The 12429-nt window shown below is 35.9% G+C and overlaps 1 protein-coding gene across 1 annotated transcript in view; it reads left to right on the forward strand.

Moving 5' to 3' along the window:
* FSIP1 (fibrous sheath interacting protein 1) overlaps window positions 1-12429 on the forward strand; it is an 86963-nt gene that overhangs the window by 22964 nt on the left and 51570 nt on the right. Inside the window, exon 10 of the mRNA XM_009931817.2 lies at window positions 3483-3620. Within this exon, the coding sequence (XP_009930119.2) occupies window positions 3483-3620 (138 nt within the window). The remainder of the gene's footprint in view (window positions 1-3482; window positions 3621-12429) is intronic.

A 12429-nucleotide genomic window follows, 5' to 3' on the forward strand; every position in this document is an offset into this window, starting at 1 on the left:
ATGGTGTTTAAAGAAACAGTAATATCTATCTGCTTGATTGTCTTAGAAAGATAATTAATGTTGTATATTACCTTGATGAGTTCTTTCATACCTGATTGGGTTTCTTTTATCAGAAAAATACTCAATTTTTCAATTATAGCAGTAGATTATAGTTAAGAATTTAAAGCTAAATAAATACTCAAATGATAAAGAATTCTGAGGATAAACTAATGTTTCAATTAATGAACTCTTTGGTAGGCTATACTCTACGCCTACACTTCACCAAAACAGATGATTTTGATATCTCTATTAGGTATCTCTATTTCAAGGCATTTTTAGAAGCAGGCTGATAAGCTGATCAGCCAGTTCTGTGGCTCAAGAAAATTATATGACACTAATATCTTTCATTAGGTGGGATTTTGGTTTTATTTATTTATAGAAATTTGGAAAATAGGGAGTGCAACAAGTAATTGTAGCCATTTCAAATACTGGATATTTCTGTTTTGCATTATGATTGTTACAGCTTTGGCTGTTGCTAAGTACTTGTATCTTCCCTTGTGTAACATAGCTAGCAGTTTTATTTCCTACCTCATCTATAAGATTTTTAGATCTTTAATCTCAAATGGACTTCCAATATGTACACATGCTTTATAATTGAAACATAAAATGTTTTGAAGCATATGAAACATTGACAATAAAATGTTTTGTTATATAATACTTCCTATGTTTATTTAATGATATCTTGAAAATATTCAAAATTATTAAATGGGGAAAAGTCTTAACTTTGCTCATATGGTATGAGTTCTGATAAGTTACTATTCAGGGATGGGGGCAATGAGACTGCAAGAACCACTTCTGTGCAAGCAGCAGCTTAATGCTCCATGGAGGTCAGATATCAAACAGATTATCAGGAACAATTATGACAGCAATACAGAATGAAATGGAAAACACCACTGTGCTGCTGTACTCATCTACAGTGCACCATATAGCTTGACTATTGTGCAATTGTGGTCCTCGGATCTCAACCAGTACAGAAAAAATGGGAAACTGGTTACCAGAATGCTCAGAAGTGTAGAACGGCTTCTATGCGAGGAGTGACTTCACAGAGTTTGGAAAAAAGGAGTAAGAGGGAATGTGACTGAAGTGTGCAAAACCACTCTGACTGGAGAAAGAGTAAATAGTAATATTTTTTTTTACCATCATACCTAAATAGAATTATTTCAGTTGTGGATGTTAATTTTGGAGAAATGTTGAAACAAGTACTTTTTACTTCTGTTTTATGGTAAATGTTCATATTTCAAGTTTAATCCAGCATTCTCTGAGAAGAATTGATTAGCTATCATGGCAGAGATCAATATTCAAGAAAAGTTTACGGAGAATAAAGTCGTCATGTTTATCCAAGTTGAGAATTTCTTTTGATGGAACAGTATTGTTTTACTAGAGAAGGAACCAGGCTTAAAGTCATACTGAGTGTGATGAAAGGAAATGATAGATAGTTTTCCTAAAGTTTGAAGAGGTTGCTCCTAAGTGCTTGCAGCAGCTGAGCTGTGTGTGAAATGAAACATGTGTGCCTGAAACTATTTGAAAGACTAGGACAGAGATCTGCATAAAGCTTTGCTTCAGAAATGTGTGTGGAAAAGAAAGTAAAAATTTGAAGGTCGTAACTTTTTTGGTTTTATGACTCCTCTCACTATCACCTTTTTAAGTCTAGCTGCTACTGCAGCACTAGTATTTTCAGAGTGGCTGTTTGCAGTTTGAGCTCTGTTCTTCATTGAAGGCTGAGTTCATATAAAAGTATCGACCAGTAGTCCATGCATACAAACCCCAAAATAAAATACTGGGAAGTATAATATTGTATTTAGTGTCTTCTCAGTACCACTAGTTGCATATTCTTATAGGTGTATTCATAACATAGCTTTTTTAGTACAAATCGTAGCTGCAGCTCTAATCTGTGCTGAGCACTAACTGCTCACATGGCAGTGTCTCTATATAGGCACAGATCAAAAGACTGGATTTAGAAATGTAATTGCAGAAATAGCTATAACTTTTTTTTTAAAAAAAGCAAAAGAGCTATGATGCCATCATCATCCTTCCGACCCTTCCATGAACAATTTCACTTGTATTAAAATTGCTGGAAAAACAAAGCCATGTAAAAGCAATTCTTCCTATTACTGGGAGCCTCAGTTTGTTATACTTTGAGCTGCTTTGCCAACTCTATATTTATATTGCCAATATGAAGGTCATGTCCTTGTTTCATGTATTAATGAAGACAAGTTGAAGTCAGTCCTTTGGTTATGTTCTGTATAGATGTCAGTCATGCAGATTTCTTACCATTGGGCATCATATTTAATTAAAAAAACTTTCTTTATGTTTAGAAGCCTAGCTTTAGACACTCAATATTGAGAATTTGGCTTTAGGTGGCCCACACTGAACTACAGTCCAGTTTGGAGAGATTCTAGTCATTAGCAGATGGAGCTGTTGATATCTCTGTTACGGGAAAATGTACTAGCATTCTGGTACTGCCAGCTATTGCTGATTTGTAAATATATATTCAAAGATTTTTGCTGTGTTAAAATAAGTTTATTTTCAGGCAACTAACAGTTTGATTTAAATGTCAGAACTCATAGATTTGTTTGATGTTTAGAAAAAGTTGTTTACAGATGCTCACAGTTTTTTATATATATATATTGTAGTTGAGAAATTTTATGTTTAATGTTAAATTGCAAAGGCTGTTTTTCTCTCCAATTAGCCTTTGCAATTTGAATTGACTAACAGGGTGGGGTTTGATTGTTTTTTCCCCTTCTACCATTATTTGGATTCCTTGGGTTCTTTTATAGGACCTTTGGTTTGCAAGAGAAAGCCCTGTTTTTTCCAGTCACGACATAACTTTGCTGTTTTGCCAATACTTGTCATTCTTAATGATCTAAATTACATGTAATACTGAACCTTGAGTGTATTCAGGTCTTCAGAATCTGATCCAAAGCAACTGAAGCATGTGAGAATGTGCAACCCAAATCTTTAATAATGGTTGTGCATCTAACTCCGACTTACAGAGGGAGGGGTATTTCTCAGTTACTAGGATATATAATAAACAAAACTTAAAGTTATTTCAGTTCAGTTCTTCCTTTCCCTTCTGGCCTATTTCTGATCCCAGTATGGTTAATGGGAGCAGGCTTTGAACCCCACATTCAGTATTCCCAATTCTCAGTGCATTTTTATTTTTGTGGTAGAATTTAAGCATCAAAGTGTTAGCTCTGGAGACCAAGAAATTCCTCTTAAAATGCGAAGTGGAAGAATTCTCGTATTTCAGTAAGTCCAGCCTGATGTTTAGCCATTGTATTTAAAAATGTGCATAATGAAAATTATGTATTTGCAAAATTTGAAATTGACACATTATTCTAAACATTTCAGTGTTTTCCTGACAGAAATCAAAAGAATACTCGTCTGCCTTTGAAGCAATATAAAGTCATATGTTTAACTCCACCTATTTTTCTTTTTGTCAGGAGTCTCTTGTTTATGCAAACAGAAGCCTAGAAGCAGCTCTAGGTGAAAAGGTTCTGCGAGACAATAAGGAGCAACGTGATCAACAAAATCGTCTCAAAGAAATAGATCATCAGCTGAAATCCCTAGAGAGAAATCTTGTAAGTCTCCTATTTTTGTTGTATATTTCTCCCCTCAGCTTGAAAAATGGACTTTGTCATTCCATTTGTCTTAAAATAAAATGGAATTTTGCAACGTCATGTAAATTCCTGAAAGAATCCCCAAAGAAATATACAAGCAAAGGTCGTAAATAATTTTTCTTAGTCTGGGAAACATATTTTCCAGTTGTAATGCATGTTTCCCATTAACATAGCGTCTTTCAAAGTGAAAGAAATTATTCCTCTTTCTTCCTCCCCAGAGGTGGGCAGCATAAACAATCATATGTAAATACATCCTAAAAGGATTTTTTTATGCCTCATATAATTCAGTGTTCCTTGAAAGAGCAGGTCTGATGGAAATGTTGTATACACTAAGTTATTGAGTGATTTAGTTTTGCTCATTTAGTTTTCCTCATTTAGTGTATTTTTGTAACTTATTCATTTGATACATGAAATTCATAGGTGTAAGGGCCTTTAAAATAGAGCCATATAAGTAAAGTGGTAGTAAAAAATCATTACTGTTTTACAATAAGTACATCACATCTCATCCTTATTACTACTTTGAGTAAAAGCAGGTATTCTGTTATTAACCTAGTAGGAAGAAATTATGTTTATTTCTAAGTCATAATGCCAGGACCAACAAACCAAAACTTACATGTCTGTCTCAAGTAGTATATTACTATTCTTTTCTCTTTCGGTGAGTATAATTTATTACATTACTCTCAAGTGACAATAAGGAAATTTAACTAAAAACAAGTGACAGGAACCTCAAGGAGTCTAGGAATCTTTTTGCTCGTTTTTAAATATACATTGTAAGCGTGCTGTTTGATCTGTGCTGAAAGAGCTACAAAGCAGCCTATACAGAAAAGAATTTGGGAGAAAATATATAAAACATTAAAAACCAGATTAATTCAAAAGGAGAGTCCTAAGATGATACAGTTGTCATTTGTTTGGCCTGAAAGCCAATGATGGTATTTGTTTTTATGTTGGATCTCTCCTAGATCCTCTTAAGAGCACAGGACAAAAATATCTTTCAGTTTTTTTTTTTTTTTTTTAAAAAACTTTGTAAAACTCTTTAAAGGTTTGCCTTGCGCAGGTGAAGTCAAGAATGAAACTGCTGAAGACTCAAAAGAACATTTAGTGCATTACTGAGCTGGCAGTAGCAGTTAAAACGTGGATGTTTATTCGTATTTTTAAGATTTTAACATCTTTGTTTAGTGTTATTTTTCTGCTTTGAGATGAGAAATCTTTGTTTCTCTGTGGAATGTGCTATGTGGAGCAGACGAACTAGTACAGTGTTGTATGAGAACTGAGGTGAGATAACAGCTGGCATGGGTAACCTGATGAAGCTGGATTTTCACTAGGAAACCCCAAGTATTAACAAGAGGCATCAGTATAGGTAATTGCCATAAAAGAGGTGTGCAAATGAAGAAGGAGGTGACTGGGAGTAGTCAGAATGGATTTACCAAGGGTAAGTCATGCTTGTCCAGCCTGATTGCTGCCTTTGATGGAATGACTGGGTTTGGTCTGTAAGCTGGGGGGCAGGGCTGCCACTCACTGGGAGTTAGGCTGGAGGAGGCAGCTGACAGGAACTGTATGAAGTTCGTTGAGAACAAAGTTAGAGTTCTGTGTTAGAGAGGAATAACTGCCTCTAACAGTGCAAGGTGGAGCCTGGCTGGCCAGGGAGCAGGGCTGCTGAAAAGGACCTGGCGTCACTGTGAACAACAGGCTTACTCGTGAGCCAGCAGCATGCTTGCCAGTGGAGGTTAATAGCGTACTTGACTGTATCAGCATGAACACAGCTGATAGATTAAGGGAAGTAATTACTCCCCTTTACCTGCCTGTGTCTAGAGTATTGCGTCCAGTTTTGAGCTTCCCTGTAAAGAAAGGTGTTGACATGTCTGATCAAGTTCAGCAGAGGGTCACTGAGATATTTGGGGCTAAAGCACTTGACCTGTGAGGCTGAGGAGGCTTTGTTTTTTAACCTGGAGAAAAGATGGCTTAGGTGGACCTAACAGTAGCATTCTTATAGCAAAGAGGACATTACAGAGAAGACAGTTCTGTAGTATCTTTACTGAGTTACATGATGGGAGAACAACAGACTACATTCATAAACTGAAATGGGGAGGTTCCAACTGGATTTAAAGGAAAACAAAACAAAACACCTCTGAGTGGAATTAAGAATGGGAAGTAGGCTGCATGGAGAGACTGTGAAATCTCCATCCTTGAAAATTTTGCAGACCTGGCTGGGCAAAGTCAGAAGGCATTTGATCTGATCTCATAGCTGACCCTGCTTTGAACAAGAGGTTGGACTGAGAGACCTCCTGAGACTTCCCCTCTGCAGTCTGATGACTATTTGATTCTACACAGAAAAGGATCGAGAATTTTTGTGTGTTTCCCAGATGGTAATATTTCTTTATTATCACTACACTGAAGGAAAGATAGGTTTTTTTTATGGCTGTGCATTGTAGAAATTTTTTTCTTGTGTGTAGCTGATTTTAGTGTTTTTCATGTAGGCATAAAAACATAAATATGACGTTGTCGTGTCAGACCAAAAATCCGTGTAGTCTGCCTTTGACTTATGAAGGTCTTTATTCAGCAATAGGCTTACCTTCAGCAGTAATCAGAGTTAGGACAAATACTGTTCCAGTTATCTTCTATCGCATTCAAAAAGGGATCTCCAGATCAAAAACTTTGTGGTTCAGACAGCAGCATAACCGCAGTGGTATAAGCTCAATAACCGATAGCCCTGTCGCTACAGGTGCAAAAACTTCAGCCACTGTCTACATGTGCAGGGTTTATGCTGGTTCTTATGGAGCGTGGGAACAAAGGCTTCAGACAAGGAGACAGCGGTTGCTTTAGAGGCTGTTGACTTGTGTGTGTGTGTGTGTGTCACTGCAGTAAGGTAGCATATTTGGCTCTTATCTGTTCACAGTACTAAAACAATAGTAGGAATTCATTTTAATACACTGCTCTATTATATTAAACAGTTAAAAGATGGGAGGCAAATAAATAGAGGAATTCAGTGGAACTTCAATATCTGGAATAGGTTAATGAGTAAACAGAAAAATAAGTCTGCATATTGTAATTTTTTCCTAGTCATTGACCTTTATATCACTTTTTGTCACTACTGACCTTGTTCATGAGGCAAACACAATCTGAGGAAGTGCGTCTGGGAACTGTATGATAGTCTACAGCAGGCCTGGGAAATGCAGTGGGCTGCTGACTCATTCAAATATTATGTATATAAATGGGTCAGTTCAAAGTCTTGGTTGGGTTATAGCAGTATTGTTTGGTATTGCATTACACGCAGACTCTTGCAACATACCACACATTTTTCCATGATTAGATTATGTGTATTTAAAACTCTAAATCGATAGACTGTAATGTTGACTTACAGTGTTTATAAACATAGAATATATCATTTGTACCGATGTGTAACTTAGGGCCAAACTAGCGTTGCTGTGTGTTGTGCAGCACCTGGTAAGGGTGCTTCAGGGGGACACACCATGTCTTCTTACCAGCTGCTGCTCTGTAGCATGACTCAGATCACAGCATATGGATATGAAATATTTGTGTGTTAGGTCCTCTGCGAGATACTTTGATTGCCAGTGTCAATAAAGAAGTATTCAACTCTAAATGAAAGTAGGTTTTTCCTTGTAACAGTAAAGTAAAATATATAGAAAATGTACGCTTTTTTGTGTGAACAAAGAACAGCCTTCAGAAATGTACTGCCTTTTTTTTCTGTTTTGTGTCCTTGATACCTTCTAACTTTATTTCTTGAAAATACAGTCATTACTAGAGAAGACTGGACAAAACGGGATGGTCTCTCCTTCTGGTGCAACATATGTAGTTGAATACAGTTTTTCTTATTTGGTGTGAGAATGTCTGAAAATCAGATAACTCTGATGCAGTGTGGATTTGGGCACCTTGTTTCTATACCAATGTGACATTTTGGCCATCAGTTCTGTGACAATGTTAGCAGCAAAATTGCTCTCTGCCAGGAAACTGCACGATGAAAAGCTGAATGACTGCTTAGGTTGAGGGGGGGAGTATGCAGATGGAATGTTTCCAGAATATTTTAATTATTTCTGGAAATACTGTTTGTCATTCAATAGGTGGCACTATTCACTGTATGTCAGGGGAAGAATGCCTAGGCATGGTTCTAGGGGATACTATTACTGGTGAAAATGTTGTCATTTCTGTTGTATAAAATACAGGTTGTGAGAGATTGCCTCTGCTTTTTGGCAAGATTCCAGGTATGCAGCTTTTCTACTTTTCTAGCTTAGCTAATTAAATTGTCTTTTTGAAATTCACATTACATTTTAATTTCTCCTTTGCTGTTTCCCAAACCACTGTAATTTGCTGCATAAAATTGGAAATAAATTCTCTGCTATGAGTAGAGGACGTGATTTGTCAGCAGTTAGGAATGTTATTTCTGAATGCATGCTTATAGTGGGCTTTTTAATTTTAAAATATAGTATTTGACAAATTTAATGTCTGAGAGATGACTTTTTAAAATATATTCTAAAAAATCCCTCAGATAAAATCTTTTCTTGTTGTTTCCTTTGTTTGTTTTTATTTCCTAGGTGGAAATTATGGATAGTTTAACTAAGCAGAACTTAGCTCTGTGTATTAGGGAGTGACTTGGAGTAGGTATAAAGGTAACTTTATTAATATTTTTTTTGTGTATGGTAGAATGCTATATTTCTTCCACTGCTGCAAAATTAATTATTCAAATGGATTGATATAATGGTAGCTTTACTCTGACCTTCTCTTCAAGAGGGAGGAACACATTCATCATATTTCAGGAGCAGGCTATTTGGTAGGTGCTAGCTTCTGAAATGATAGCATTATTCCTCCACTACACCTTCGCTCATGTATGCTGTGAGACTTTATGGTTTCAGCTAAGTCTGGGACTGAGCACATAAAACAAGGCTGGAGGAGAAGACTTTAATATACTTTACAATTGATATAAAACTCAGGAAATCTGCTAAGTGTTATGCTTGAATAATGAAACTAAGGGCTTTGGAATCTGAGTTCTTGCTTTATTTTGAAGAAATTGTCCCCAGTGAATTAATATACCAAAGAATGTATTGTATGCATTGTTGAAATGCATTGTGAAATTTCATTCCAGCTGAAATGTATCTGTACCGTGGTATCTGGGCCCTTGCTGAATTTCTTTTAGATTTTAGTTTGACCTTAGTTCACTTGTTCTTCATTTGAAACTCTCTCCACATTCTTTCATCTTTCAGTTTCCTGGAAACCATTGAGCTTATCTTTGGTTTGTGAATTGCATTGTTAACTGCTGCTTCAAAAAAAGATGTTCAGCTGCCAAATGCGTGTTGCTGAGCATTCATGAAAGGAATTTTATATAGAAAGCATAATAAATGTAGTTATTTTTCAATTGTGGCTGCTTCTGGTTGACCATTTGCAATAATCCAGTAGCATGCTTGATGATGTGTTGAATTTCTGCATGGCAGATAGTAGGTTTAAATGTATATCCAAGCAAGCTGTTAAGTAAGATAGTTTCACCTTTGCTGGCTACATGTGTGTTTATTTCAAATGTCTTACAGTGGAAGCTGATTCTTTCCTGCCAAAATCTAGCTGCAGATGCATGTTCTGGGGTTTTGGTTAAATATATAATGTCAAAAATATTTTAAATGCATATAGAATATACATGTATATAATTGTGTGTATGCACACACATGTATAAATAGTGTTACCTCTTAGCATGACTGAGATACCGATACCTACTTAAAAAAAAGAGTCTGCTTACTTGCAGTAAGTACTTTGAAAACACAAGCTAAATCTAGTTTGCCTAGTCTTAAATTTAAATTTATCATCAGATGTCAGTATATCTCTAGGAATTATTTTTTCAGAAGTTTATGCAATTTAGTGGCCAAATACAATATGTGATTGTTAATTATTGAGGTCTTTTTATATCAAATAATACGAGAAAGCACATACTTTGTAATCTGAACACCTGAACTTTGAAGGTAGGTGAGCGATTGGTGCAGATGGTGCAGAACAACAGTGAAAAAAAATGTAAATATATCAGTGCTATCAAGAGCTTTGATTACCTCCAGAAGCTTACTGCAAAAGGCATGATACTTATCTTCTTGATGCAGAATAATGTATATCTGTGGGGAAGGAAACCTCAGGGTGAAATTAATTATTGTTTAGTGCTGGAGGAAGTCTCACAAACCATTTCATAGCTTACCTTGGATCAGGATGATGAGGGGATTTGTTTTTATACATCATTTTATTCCAGCTTTTTCCCAGCTACTACACACTTGAACAGAGCAACAAGGTTGATAGCAGATTTGTCAAATTTAAATATTTTACTTGTATGATTAAAATAAATTTCCTATTTAGTGATTGTTTTTCACAGTACTGTGGACAAGAATGAAGCAGCTGCTAGAAGTATTTCTAATAAATAACTTGAAAACTATAAATTGCTTTAGAGACTTAATATAAATAATTTTTTATGAATGTTTTTAATCTTAAACTATATTAAAATATTGATCAGTTAAAATCTTAATGATTCTTCTAGTTTATATGAAAAATTATTAAGATAATATTTAAGTAGTTGCTGGAGCCAGTTAAAGTGAACTACAACCATATGATGGTAAGTAACATTGCCAGCTTGCATCGTAGGTATTAGTTATGCATTGATACTGTGTATGAGAAATCATTGCTGGAATTTGATACCTGCAGTGAGACCTGTGTTAAACATAATAGTCTTCTACATAAGAATGATCAAATTCTGTGTCAATTCAGTATGCTGATCCTCTTCCTCTGAAAATGCAGAGAGTTTCCACTTTAAGGTGACGACTTTGCAAATTGTTTGCCCCAGAATGCACAGGAGAAAACTGGGAAGCATGTCCCTTCTCTCAGCTAATTTTGAACAAACAAAGCCTTTTGTCTTCCCCCCCACCCCCCATCCCCATCGTCTATATTTATTCCAATTCTCTTTCCCAGTGTCTTGCATATGATCTCATTTTCTTCTGTAGAGTTGAGCTTTTTCATCTTTTTTTCTGTTATGGTGTTTGCCCGTCTTAAAATAACAAATAAACCGTCTTTGACTACCCACCCATCTCTAAATTCATGTGGTGCTATTTGTAGTCATTGTTCCATCTCCTTCAGTTTTGTGTCTCTAACATGATTTAAATTTAATTGTAACTTAACCACTTTCTTAATTGTCTTTGTTTAAAAATGGGATTTAACACCATCAGACAGCTTCTTACTGGAAATGGATTTTATCTTAGAAGATGACAGAATACATGAACACTGATTTGCTTCTATGGTCTTACATTATTCCTTCAGTATATCCTTTGTAACGCCCTCTGTCCTCTGTGACATCAGTAAATATGATATAACAGTGTTCTTGTATTTGCTTTTTTATATGCCATCCATTTAGCTGCTCCCTGACCTCTCCCACCATCATGTCTAAATCAGGTTGCATGCATCCACTTGCAAAGCTCTTCTTCATTCCTTCTTAACTCCCCTTTTCTCAACCTGTCATCTTTAGTTCATGTTTGAGATAAATACATAGTTTCAAAGCAGGACAATGCCCTTCATCACCAAGTTGTTATATTTTCAGAGAATTGCACATTGCTCTGCTTCCCTCATGCCTAAAGCCTTCTCAAAACACTTTTGAGTGAGCTGATGAAGATCGTCTTTCTGGTTTAAGACAGTCAGGCGTATTGATCAGTGAAGTTTCAGTGTTTTCCTGGTACTTGACTACCTGTGTGTGTGTACTTTTTGTATTGATATACTTACAGGTTCGTTTGGGATTTTCTTTTCTCCTTTCTCTTCCTGTGTTTGTACAACATCTAACACCACAGTTCAATGCAATAACTATGGTTTCAAGCCACGGTGGTATTAAAATAATGATTAACAATTTCTCTGGTTAATACAGGTGTCCACAGCATAATATTTTCATCTTTGAAGTGTACGTGCCCTTATGAGGCAAGAAGGTGTTTACTTGTTGTTACACATCTCTACTGGCAAACTTGGGAGTTCTCTATTCCCTGCTGCCAGTTAGCACTGTTCTTTCATCTCTGTAGGAAAAAAAGCCTTGTTTTTGTTGGCCTGCATGCACCCTGTGCACTGAAGAGAAATAGTCAGGGGAGAGCCTCTGTTTCTCTGCAAGTCTTGTAGGGGAAGGCTATGTTGCTGCTTTACCCTAAGGTGTCACATTTAAAATGAGAGACTAGAAGCGCAGGGTTGCTGTGGAGGAATCCTTCTGCAACATATACTTAGGTGTAGATTATCCTTCCTGGGTGAGTACTAACTTCTTGATCTTTTGAAAAGTAGCATATAAGTGCATCTTTTCATCTTAGGGTTGATGATTATGTAATTTAGAGTCTGAGATAAATATCAAGGTAGAAATTTTTTGGTTGTACATATATCTTATACATGTGTGTAAGTATGTCTGCATGTGCAAACTGTGTAGTAGAGCTTTATTGTTTTCTTGAGACACTTTAACTTGTTAGGCTAGGATGGATGTGTCATCAAACAGCTTCTCTAAAAGTGGAGCATATAAAGCACATAGCAGGTGTACAGGGTGCAGATACTGTTGTAAGCTACATCAAAATACTTGATAGCCACATGGGGCTCCTAAGACAAAAACATCTGTAATGTCCTAGAAGGATGTGACTTTTTTATTATAAATATTTGTACTATTGGTGTTGACATCTCATGTATTTCCATTTAAGCTGTATGATAGTTTATGCATTTTCACCTATAAAAGGCAACAGTATTAAAGAAAAAAGTAATTTTCTGTATGATTCCTATGAGTGTACAA

Source organism: Opisthocomus hoazin, chromosome 7, assembly GCF_030867145.1.
Source record: "Opisthocomus hoazin isolate bOpiHoa1 chromosome 7, bOpiHoa1.hap1, whole genome shotgun sequence".
Lineage (NCBI taxonomy): Eukaryota > Metazoa > Chordata > Aves > Opisthocomiformes > Opisthocomidae > Opisthocomus > Opisthocomus hoazin.